The sequence below is a fragment of the Xyrauchen texanus genome, chromosome 39 (assembly GCF_025860055.1).
Source record: "Xyrauchen texanus isolate HMW12.3.18 chromosome 39, RBS_HiC_50CHRs, whole genome shotgun sequence".
Taxonomy (NCBI): Eukaryota; Metazoa; Chordata; class Actinopteri; order Cypriniformes; family Catostomidae; genus Xyrauchen; species Xyrauchen texanus.
In genome coordinates, this window is record NC_068314.1 from 30,874,883 (window position 1) to 30,887,608 (window position 12,726).

Here is a 12,726-nt window from a genome sequence, read left to right on the forward strand (position 1 = left end):
CTTTTAAGATGTGAGTTTTCAATTTGACATTCTCCATTTATTACCAAAAGATTGTGTAGAAAGGATAACACTCCAGTGAACTGTGTTCTTTAGACAGATCTGCACAATGGGAATCAAAGGGAACGTAATACTGTAAGTCCAGATATTATCTTGATGTGTTAAATTTAAAAAAGAAACCACATTGAATACAAATGCATATAAGGGATAAAAAGCACCTGTTATTCACTTTGGATGGTCTGAACTTAGCAGCATATAAATGATGCATAATGTGTGTGTGTGTGTGTGTGTGTGTGTATATATATTGTAGCCCAACTTCATCTATAAACACATGGAATATCCAGTTAGCAGAGCATTTGTTCTGACTCTTTTTGAGAACTCTAATCCCCATTGGATTTTAAGCACTCAGTTTTAAACTTTCTCCACCATAAATTAACATTTCTTTTGAAATTTTTCACATATAATAGTATTGTTAATGCTTATAAAAATCATCTCCATAGAGATAGCAGCAGTTCTGTTGGGATTTCAAATCCCATATTAATACACACATCAACACAGTTGCTGAAAAGCTTGTTGTGCAGCCAGTCATAGGAATAGAAAGGTGACGTTTAAGGCAATGTCTGGCCAATTTGTTGTGTGTGCAGACAGACACCACTAAAGCAAGTTATAGTGCATGATTTGTCGCTAACTGCTTGATGTGCGGAAAAATAAGCCATGAAGAACTTATTTGATCTGGACATAAAGAAGGGGAAACTGGTTGGAATATCCCAACAAACATTGTAAAACCAAAGGCATTGCAGAAGTGCTGATTATTTGAAATAGTCTTAAGTATCACAACATCTAACTGACATTCCTAACGTACAGTACACCCTCAATAGTGCAGTTTCAAGCATATACATCATAGTTTCCTACATAGAATTTACTGTCCCTAAATCAAATCAGGCCTACATTTGTAGCGGCTACTCTCTGGATTGGCTGTCCTCCAAAACTCAAGTCCATTGACCATCACAAACTTGTTACAATCTCGTCTGCTGTCATATTTAAACAAAACCAGAAATGCAATGTTCAGGATGATCCCGGGATATTCAGCCCCTTCCTCTTGTGGAGTGAAGTCCTTAAACTTTCAAAAGCTCTCCTCTCAGACAGTCTCTGAAAAAAAAATAAAAGATGTGAAAGGCCAAACCAAACACAGCGAACAGCATCACACAACCATTAAAATTACTTTACAAGACACTTGAGGGTCCAGCACTTTGCAAAACACAATTTTCATCATTTATTCACACTAAGACATGCTGAGTAAATCCATAATTCATTAGCTCTGCCTCCACTAAAGCCAAAAATAGCCCTTTAAATAAAGGACATAATCCTCTGCTTAAATCAGTGACATTCCAAATGCTGTATCACTCCCTTGCCTTATCGACTAATCAAATATCAATTCTTGAATTCAGATTTCCCAATTAAATTCTCAATTTGCTTACATAACTTTCTGTAATAAACTGAACAATGGTCTATCATTTCAGTAATTACCTAGACGGACTGTCTTGAGCTTGATGCTCCTTATCCTTGATCTCCCAGTAATCTTGTTCTTCTACATTTGATTTGTCTAATGCATCCATTGTCTCCTTTGACTTTTTCTTTACTGGCAGCACAGGAGCTTCAACGTTTAGGCTCTGAAAAATAATGTTCCGCTCTGAGCGAAGATCATGTTTAACTTGCTCGGTTTTAAGCTCCACCAAGTTAGCCTGGTTATCAAGTTGATGTGGTTCACTGTTAACTATATCAGATAAATGCTCTTCAACAAATTCCTTGGCCTCCACTGGTACATGCTGGTAGCTTTCCTGCCATTCTGAAGATTCATTGTTATGGCTGGGGCCACCATCATTGATCCAGCTTTCCAGCGGCTTATCGAAAAACTGATTTCTAATGGGATTGTCCAACCTCTCTTCTTTGTTCAATGCGATAACATTTATCTTCATAGGGCTCACAGTGGACTCTTCAGGAGAGGAGCTTTTGATTTCCCATTGGTCCATTTCTTGTATGTATTGTCGCAAAAGCGGCATTCCTATTTTAGTTGTGGTCTTGTTAGTGTTATCATTTGCGAATGTAGTATCATTGGTATGTAGTGCATTAACTAGGATGCTGTGCTCATATTTGTCAGCCTTATACAATGTGTTTGACAGTCCACTCTGCTGTTCACCGTCTCTTTGAGAAATGTTTCTGTTCAAGTGCAACCTTTCAGCATCTAAGCTTGATAGCTTAGAGTCTTTGTCTAAGGCAGGTAAGTGCTTGGGGTCATGTTCCTTATAATGGACGATAGTAAAGTCTGGGGACTGAACCTGAGGTGCTTCCAGAGACATTTTTGGGGAATGTCGCTCTTGGGGATCAGAAACGGATGAGGAGCTGTGTTGATTAGGGCTCTCATGAAGGTGTGAAATTGCTGTAGGGTTCAAATAAAGGGAGCTCTGGGGCACATTACTAAGTGATCCCACCAAAGATGACTGGGAGTCTGACAAGGTACATACATGGTATGGTTGATTGTGAACCTCCCTTACAGGCAGACTTTGAGGAGCAAGAAGCTGCTTTTTTCCTAGGAATGACTTTTGGATAAAGCTTTGCTTCAGAGTACCTGGTTGCTCTGGCAATACCTTGCCCTTGCCAAGAGATGGATTGATGAGACTTCCAGAATGGGGGACCAGGCTATGCGAAAGGGGTGGAATAAACCCTTTAGTTTGAATGTTGGTATTGTTGCTGCTACAAATGACACAAGTGTCAGTGTTCCTTTTTATGCTGGTGTGGTCTAATATAGTACTCTTAGTGCAAATAGTACTGTGGCTGGTGCTTTTATAAGTGCTTCCATTGTTATATTTGCTGGTGGTGGCTAAGCTGCTGTTTTCTTTAGAGTTACTGTATGCTTTTTGCAGCCCATAAATGGGAGCTGAACTCATGTTCGATTTGCTGGTGCAGTTTGCGTTCCTGTCACTTACATGACAGTCAATTTTCCTGACAAACTTAGTCAGATTCATAATGCTGCCATCACTATAATTGCTGTTTTGGCTCTTAGTAATACCAGGCAAGCAGCTAGGAATTGTCTTGCAAGACAAGCTGCAGCCAGTCTCACTTTTTCCAGTGTGTCCATGATTGCTAAAGCTACCTCCCCTATAGTTCTCAACTGTCTGAAAAGATAATTCATTTCCAGTTTCCTTAGCGATGGCAGCATGATGGATATTTACCTGTGGTGACTGGACCACTGGCTGCTGCTTAAGAGATGTACCTTGGGTCAAGCTAGGCTGACTGACTATGACCCCTCCTTTCCAACCCATTCCGCTTCCCTTTGGTATCTGTTGTATATAGTTAGAACTCAAAAAGGGGGAATGGACAGAGACACAGTGTTGGGAAATATGGTGATGTGACTGATTTAGTGGCGTCTTCGGTGCAGTTTGGAATACAGTGTTGAACATCTTTCTACGCGTGTCCTCGATTTCTTCAGGAGACCAGCTGATCCCTTGCTTCAGCCTTTGGGCCGTGAACCAGAGCTTGATCTGCTCCTCTGGGAAGCCAGACACCACAGTCAAGTAACAGAGCTCTGCTTTGGTAGGGTAAGGGAACTTACCGAAGGATGTCTTGAGAAAACTGCTTAAATCCATGGCTGGATCATAAGTGGGGATGCTACTTAGAGGGATCATAACCTTTGGGAGATCAGTGTTTGAATCAGGGGACGAAGGATTTGAGTTCCAAAGAAGGCTATGGTTACGCAAACCTTGCATGCCAAATGTGTTTGGGATTTTGTGCACTGGGGGGGCTCTAGTGCCACTGACGATTTGTGGTGATGTCGTTAGGGGTAAGGTCCTTACTGAAGTGCCATTGGTTACAGTTGCGGGCTTGTCACTGCTAGGCTCAGCCCTGTGTACCTCAACAGTGTGGGAGACAACAATCTTTTTGTGTCCCCATTTGGTCATTTTCATTATGGGTGTCTTGGTAATGGATATACTGGATTCATTGAAATCCTCTTCTGTAAACAGGGTTTGCTCCACTGTAATAACCCCATCTCTTTTGGTAACTTGCAAGGATACTTTCTTGTGCGCATTGTGGAGTTCGGGATGTGATTTTGCATTATGTAAAGCAAGACCTTCAAACTTCACTGCTGAAACCTTGCAAGACAGGCAGTAGAAGTTTGGTTGAGCGTAAAAGTCCATGTGACAGTTGTCCATATGTTTGAGGAACAGGTTCAAGTCTCTGGATGCAAAGTTGCATGGGAGACAGCTGTATGTTCCCTGTTCCCTGCATGAAGTCTTCACCTTAAGTTTTGAGAGATCGTGGAATCGTTGTGTATCCTCATCTTTTGCAGAGATACTGAGAATGCTGTCTTCAGGTATTGTGGGTAAGAGCTCAGGTAAGCATCCCAGTATGATTTCCTCTCTCATGTGCTTGCTCTTTGATGGAATCATACAGGGAACTGTGGATTTCCTCTTGCTGGCCATAGTGTAGGATTGTGCAGATGATTGGTGAGTCAGAAACAAATACTGAAATTATATGGAGTCGAGGTGTCATCAGCCAGCCGTGATGAACCAGCAATTAGTAAATTTCAGCTATCAGGACTTCCCATTGCAAAAGGGAGCGAAGTAACAACTACCTGTGAACCTATGGATAGAAAACATGACATTTTAGTATGAAACACTGTGATATGAAATTGAAAAACATGTCAGCATAAGAACTGAAAGAGACATGGTTTATTGAAATGCTCTCACCAACCACTGTTTTTTCCAGTAGTGCATTAAAACATTGTTAGGAACTGCCGTTCTGAAATACATTCTCTAATTTTCTGCGTAGTGAAATCTAAGCAAAATGTACTTGCAATCATTTTTCATAAATTGCCTAAAATAAACTGTAAAATACTTTCTTTTTATAAATATAAACTCATTTTCAAAAAATGTGGCTGTTTGTATTCTTACACCCACTTCTCTTTGTTTTAAAACATATGTTCACACACACACACACACACCTAAATCCTCTTCTTTTTGGTCCACTCCTCCTCACGTTACACTTCAGGCAGTAAGGGACCATTTTAGGATAAAGTTTGTCTGTGGTTCACATTTTTCCGCCTGTTCTGTTTTAACATTTATGTAAATACCTTGTAATGATTACTACACTGGGCATCCACCATATGTAGCATACTTTATGGAGTTTGGAACTTAAAATATGATATAAGCATCATTATTGTGTATGTATTCCTCCTTAAGCTCATCGGAAAGAAACCTGGCCTGAGACAAAGAACGGAAAGTATTGAAAGTATAATTTGTTGTCTCATCTAATAAGCAATTTTTTATATATCTGAGCATATGAATTAGTTCACCTAATTTGAAGAGCTTCAATATTGTAGCTAAATACTACCCTGTGAACAAATCAAACACATTAATACCTGATTTTCCTTTCACTATGCATACTGATAAAACCACCCCGACTACTTTGTGTTTTTTCTGTTTTGGGTTTAGCTCAAAATAGTCTCGACCTTTTCTTTCAACAAGCTACAAATACATTTTGGATAAAAACAATGTGGCGTCCATGTGTATATATATTTTTTTCAACATGGCCAGCTGTCTTTTAAATAAAGGATGAAACCATTCAGGAATTAAAAAACATTGAAATGACTGCCCAAAATACACAGTGCTCCCAGACACGGCCATGACGTCCTCTTTTGCAACTGACTCTTTTATTTCTCATGACGACAGCCTTCCCGCCAGAAAAATAAATAAATAAATAAATGAATACATAAAACTAGGTCACAAGCATCTTATGCTGTAGCCTAATCCTGGTTCCCTGCATCCAGACGTGGGCATTTACTGTATATTCAGCCTGCTTAGAAGTCCATGATACTCCGATTTCATCAGACTATGGAAGTTAACCCCTGACATGAATCAGGGCTATTGAAATTCCAGCAGAAGGCTTTCGTTAGAAACTACAAAGGTGATTAATAATATTGTTTATTAACATGTGTGCATTACAACATGTAAAAAAAATGTATAATCTTAAACAGGGTGGAACTTATCTTAGAGTTATAGCAGAGTTGTATTTGAAGAGTTGGGCTGAATGGACGAGCACATCTGCTCTCCTTTCATGCCAATCTACTGCAAACCTAAGCAATTGTGTCAAAAATCTACTCACCAGATTCATATAATAAAAACAAAAATGTTAAACAGAACGGATACATTAATGTCTAGATGATTCCACCACACAAGCTTTGAACGCTAGCCTGATTAGTGCCGGACAAGCAATCGTTCAAAAATGTTATGTAAAGAAACGGGTCACTAATCAAAGAATGAGATGCTTTATCTAGCAACCGAGACGTGCGATTAGACACAGGACAAGAGGTTTCCAGACAGTGAGCTATTGAAAAGGGAACTCCAAAAGAGAGGCCTCCTGTTTCAGCACCGGGGTGAACCAGTCTTGCACAAAACAGTCTAACCTGCTACTGTGCGTCTGAGTACTTTTGTAGCTTCAGTGGCGAAACCGGAGGCCTTTTTATCTCGGCAACCTGTGGAGTAAAGGCATGCAGTGGATTCGTTTCAATATTAGCAAAACAATGGTGACCTACATATATCGCATTCAGTCGCATCTCGTTTACCCTCTTTAAGTGGTTAGGAACTATACTATTGCATTGTTATATACGTATGCATAACATTTAATAAGTGTGGCTCTGTGACAGCCTGCTTTAACATTTTAGATAGCAATAGAGGCATTAAAAGGGATGCAAATCCAAACAGCTGGCAATAATAAAAGATCCTCTCTCTTTCCATTATTGATTAAAGGCCAAAGCTTTCCAGACTGGATGTCCTTTATTACATGGGACCAATCTGAATAAGCCTGCAAATATATCAGCAAATACTTAGCATGATAATCTTTTATATGGCTGCTGGAATCAAATCTGTATTCTTTCTGCAGAGCTAAAACGGCACAAAAGGTGCTTATAATAATTTTTCTTGATAAGGGTCCTAAAATAAACAGATTGCAAGATATTTATTATGTATTCTAACAGATTCAACATCACACCCACTTCTCTGTGATTTGAACACACACACATCTAAATCATCTTCTTTTTGGTCCACTCCTCCTCACGCTACTCTTCAGATAGAAAGGGGCCATTTTAGGATAAAGTTCATCTGTGCCTCAAATATTTTCACCATCTATGTAAATATCTTAGAATTGTTTCTCTGGGCATCCACCATATGAAGCATACTTTATATGTTTGGAACATAAAATATTGGAGTAATACCATTGCTGTGTCCGTATACCAATACCCCTCCTCAAACTCACTGAAAAAAACTTGGCATTTGACAAAGATTTGTGAAAGTATAATGTGCCGTCTCCATCTTAGAAGCTTGATTTCTCATTTGAACAGCTTCAATATTTCAGCTAAATACTAGTCTGTGAATAAATCAAATACTGAATAAGCTACAAAGACTTCTGTTATGGGTTTACCTGAACATTTTCTTGACTTTTCTTTCATCAGACTATAAATGCATTTTGGATAAAAACAACGTGGTGCCGTGTGTGTATATATATATACACACACACACACACACATGCCACATTGTTTTTCTCCAAAAATGTATTTATAGTCTGATGAAAGAAATAATTTTTTTTTCAACATGACCAGCTGTCTTTTAAATAAAGGGTCATTCAGGATTACAAAAACAAAATAACTTCCCAAAAATACACAGTGCTCCCAGACACGGCTATGCTTTATTACATGGGAACAAGCCTGTCAAGTTATTATAAGGTAAACATTCTTTGCATGAGCATTTTTTATTAGGCTTCATCCCGCATGAATGTGACTTTTGTATGAAGTCACGAAACCATAACTAAGGTCAGTACACACAAGCTGTAATAATTGCATTCCTATTTTTGATTCTGCACAATAGCACTCTCGTTTATAAGGGAAATATGAAACGAAGCCACAAGTCATATGTAGCAAACCCAACGCTTGCATGCTATTGAAATATTTCCTGTATGTGTGTGCCAGTCCATATGATGGGCATGTGACTACATGCCATCATTCTACGGTTCTCTATTTGCGAGATGGTGTCAAACATGCATTAATTACAGTTTATAGACATGGAAGTACCACGGAGACATCCTTCACTTTAGGATGTGATTTATTAGTAAAATGCCACCAAATATTCCTAGACAGCCAGTGTTTATGTTTCAACGCTGTCAATGAACCTTATGCGAGTACTACAAAATGCTGGGTGACATCAAAAGTGCCCGCCTTTGCCCCCCTTACCTCGATGACTGCTGCACAGACTCTTGGGAAGCCAGTATGCACTGCCACTCATGTGTTAACATTGCCATAGCAACCCCTCTCCTTTCCCTTTCCTTACCCACAACACACAGAGGGGCCAAATCCAGTGTTCTTCATCAAAAATACACACACTTGGGGTCAATTTTTTTGTACCGCTCCCACCCACAAAAGACAAGACTCCAATTATTTTATTTCACTGTGCTATTTGTTTTTGCCAGTATACAAATTGGAAACAAATGAGGATCCTTCCCTTTTTCCGCTCTGTAATCACAGCAGATTTCTTTCTTCTTTTTTTTTAAGGAACAGAGCACCCCAAAATTTTACAATGGCCGGTATATGCATTTTCTGAATGACTTTTGCCATTCTTGCAGCACAATAAAATGTCCATTAAGGGCAAAGAGACGAGGCTCAGAAATTCTCAAATTAAATTAGTTCTTAACACTCTTGCAAGAGGGAGAGGAATAATTACTGATGCGATATGCTGAGTCTGATCACCGGTGCGATGCACTCATTAAATACAAAAAGAAAAATGGCGGAGCCATGAATTGTGCCGAGTTAAGTGCCAGGTCTTGGCAATCACCAGCTCCTCCATACAATAACGTGCTTGAACAGCTGAAATACTTGTATTGGCGTCACTCTATCATAAGCCAAAAGTTTGTCTCGAAAAGTACAGAGGTTAATACAGGCTTTTCAGAGAGGTTTATGGGGATATTCTCCTGTCGCAGTCACTCCATGACATTCATTCACTCTTTAGATTTACAAATTTAATAAGGTAATGTGAGATATCACAGAAGGGCATTTTTGTAATTACATGTCATGCACAAGGAGTTCACCCATTACAAATAATTTAATCATAATCATTTTTAACTGCTCGTGTATAGCATGGATAATGCCAGATTAAATTTATAAATACTCCATAGTCATAATTCCAAGTAGAAATCTAGCTGGAATTGGGCATAACATTTTCCTCTCTTAATTCGAGGAGTGTTACATAAACCACAAGCTTTTACTGGAAATTAACATACAATAAACCATTCAAGCATGCAATTTATCGTTTAGTCCTCAATTGCTTTGAGTCGTAATTTTGCCTTCTGTTCAAATATTACACTGTAATATAAATAAATAAACTGTGTGTTTGCACACAGATCACATTTTCTTTACTATGTACTATATGAACAAATAGCTACTCTGGAATGCTAGAATTGCTCAAATTCAAGTTGAAAGGCAAAATAGTCCCATTCCTCATTACAATACTGCAGACCAGACAGAGAGAGAATAACATTTTTCCGAATTCCCACACAGGGAATTGAAAAGTGCACACACTCAAGAAGGATTTATAAAATCCATGCATTCCACACTTTTTTGATACATTAATCATTTAAACGACAAAGACTACAGAAGTAGTGTACTAAACAAAAATAGTGATGCTTTTTGTATATGGGTTGAATATATACCAAACTAAATATAATATGCCCGCTAAGCATGAGGCAGGAGTTCAAATGGAATAGCTACACTGAGCTCCTCTCATACTAAATAATTATTTATAATGTGTGATGTCAGAGACAGGGTTATGATTTAGAGTTGAATCGGAGTTTGAGTACATTCTGTACCCATTAACGGGTGCATGTCTAGATCTTCGCCAGGTTTAAACTAAAGCTCCTTCATATGTTCTGGAAATCGATCCCTTTGCGTCGCCGGTTTTAAAACCAGTACGCAACGCAGACATGGAACGCGTTTTTTAAAATCCTATTTGAAGTAGAAAATCTGGCGCGAGAAACATCGAAAGTGACGGGCTGTAGTAACATCACATAGGCACGTTGTCGCGTGCGAATAATCAAATTGGAAGCAGACAAGAACGTTGGGTAACAAACTGTAACAAACTGGTAAGTTAACCCTTTCGCGTCGCATTGAGGCACTAGTAACCTCCATCCGGCTAGACGTTTCTCTGGAGTTTCAGCGTATCTCAGCCCGTATGGTACATTTAGGCTATTACCAAAAAACTAAGCAAAACTAAGCACTCCCATCTACTGTCGCCATTTTATACATAGAGGCGACTTCACGCGCCGCATAAATGAGTAGAATAACAAGCCACGCTCGTCTGCTACTTTTGAGGACTATTCGAGTCACCTCAACGCATAGCTTTCACGTCTTGAAAAGTCAAAGTTCCCTACCTTTTTCGTCGGCTCAGGTGACTGCGAATCCGTTATTGATACACAAAAGAATAACATTTATATTTTGCTCAGCTCCTTGTCTCGGGGGAACAGGAGGGGCCGAGACCTCTCCTCAGATGAACCCCGTGAACTAGCGTGAACCCGTCGGGTCACCGCGATCTGGAGCATCTAGTGCTTTATGGCACACTGATGATGTGCCCGGCTGACATGGGCGCCGCTGGAGTGGAGAGAAGGGAAAGAAATGTACGCCAGGCGCTCTCAAATAAGGGCACGTGATTAAAACGCGTCACCCAAACCCAAAATCCTGATCCTACCCCTCTCTGTTCTAGGGCGGACTGAGAACACTGAAGGGAGTGACTCATGCGCAAATGTCTAATATAGCCATAAATATGGAGCAGCACTTTAGGTCAGTAGGTCGCATGGGGACGCGACTGTGAGCATGTGCTTACTACATATACTACAAACAGATATTTGTAACAACAATATAATTAGAACGGAATGTTCACACTGTTACATTTGAATGGAATAGAATCTCAACACCGATTATTATTATGCAGTGATAAATCACGCGATATATGTATGCACATTATGGGTAAATAATATCATGAGCTGTATTCAAACCTGTCCTATATATATAACAGTTTTTACAACAGTTGGAGAGGGTCATATGAGGTGAAAGTAAATCTGAGAGTTCACACAGCCTACTGGTGTGCTCTCCGTACTGATAACAACCAATCAACGGGAGTGGAACAAAAACTGGACTGTCTGTTATCAACAGGTTGTGTGTGTGATTCTCCCTGTATGTGGGCACATTAATAAGTAGGCTACAATGTTTCAAGGTTTTCTTTTTTTTAATTTTATTATTATTATTATTTCTTTTCCAATGTTCTGTGGTGGTGGACCTGCTATCTAGGGGCTCCCCCTCACGCCAGAGTGGCAATTACACCTTCAGAAGGGCAGCTTTCTTTTTTCTTTTTTGACACTACATGCAGAGATGAATCTGATTGGATAAAGCCGGAAAACACCTACTGTCCATTATGAGACGGTTGCCATGCGGCTATCTTTTGCTATATTAAAGGAATATTCCGTGTTTAATACAAGTTAAGCTCAATCGGCAGCATTTGTGGCATAGTGTTGATTACCACAAAATTAATTTTGACTTGTCCTTCCTTTTCTTAAAAAAATAAAAAAGACAAAAATCTGGGTTACAGTGAGGAACTTGCAATGGAAGTGAATGGGGCCAATCCGTCTTATAAGTAGCCTATAGCCACAAGTAAACTTTGCATTTGTGCCTTTAAACTCTCTGATAATTGGCCCCATTCACTTCCATTCTAAGCGCCTCACAGTAACCCAGATTGCAGCTTTTTTGTTTGTTTTACGAAAAGCTTTTGTGGTAATCAACATTATGCCACACATTATGTTGATTGAGCTCAATTTGTATTGAACCCGGAATATTCCTTAAGTCTATAAGTGATTTCATGTTCACAAAAAAGAAAAAAGAAAAAAAAGTTCAATATGTAAGTCCACTATAAAGGTCCACTTTCACTGTCTTTTATTTTTAGCCATTCACATTCTTCATGCATATCGCTGGGCAGGGAGGAGGATTTATATTAAGAAATGACTTAAATATTGATATGTTTTTTACCCAGAGCACACTTCTGAAGACATGGATTAAACCACTGCCGTCGTATGGATTACTTTTATGCTGCTTTTATATGCTTTTTTGAGCTTCAAAGTTTTGGTCACCATTCACCTACAGAACTGAGATTTTCCTTCTAAAAAAAGTCACAAACATCCGGTGTGGCAAGATGGTGGGTGAGTAAATGATGAGATAATTACAATTTTTGGGTGAAATATTTCTTTAAAAATATATATTCTACTGTAATATTTTATTATTCTATTTCCATTCTTAATTATCTAATTGTTCTTCTATAAATTGTGTCTGTGTTTGTATTTTCTATTTCGCATGAACGGTTTACCGTTTACGGTGGCGATGACCCGCAAGAAAAAGCCATTCACTAACATATGAACCACGTGTATTTGACAAGATTTTGATTAGGAGTTACTTCTTTAAGAATTTAAATTGTGACAGGGGAATGTTTATATTTTCGTCTATATTTATATTAGATATTTATATAGAATATTACCTGTCTTTTTTCAAAACTCCACCTGTGAGTGAGCATACACGAAGTAAGTACCTGTATTTCAAGAGTGAAGAATGGAGGGCTGCAACCCGACCCGGGCCCACGGGTTCGGCTTAGT

At 39.1% G+C, this 12,726-nt stretch overlaps 1 protein-coding gene across 1 annotated transcript; it reads right to left on the reverse strand.

The window, feature by feature from the left end:
• LOC127632550 (uncharacterized) lies at positions 1–10,745 on the reverse strand. The gene is made up of 3 exons (XM_052111180.1): positions 10,465–10,745; positions 1,525–4,635; positions 1–1,146 (listed from the first exon to the last, which is right to left on the reverse strand). The coding sequence occupies exons 2-3, from the start codon at positions 4,473–4,475 to the stop codon at positions 1,113–1,115; spliced, it is 2,985 nt and encodes a 994-aa protein (XP_051967140.1). The 5' UTR covers positions 4,476–4,635; positions 10,465–10,745; the 3' UTR covers positions 1–1,112.
• Between the last annotated feature and the right edge of the window lie 1,981 nt (positions 10,746–12,726).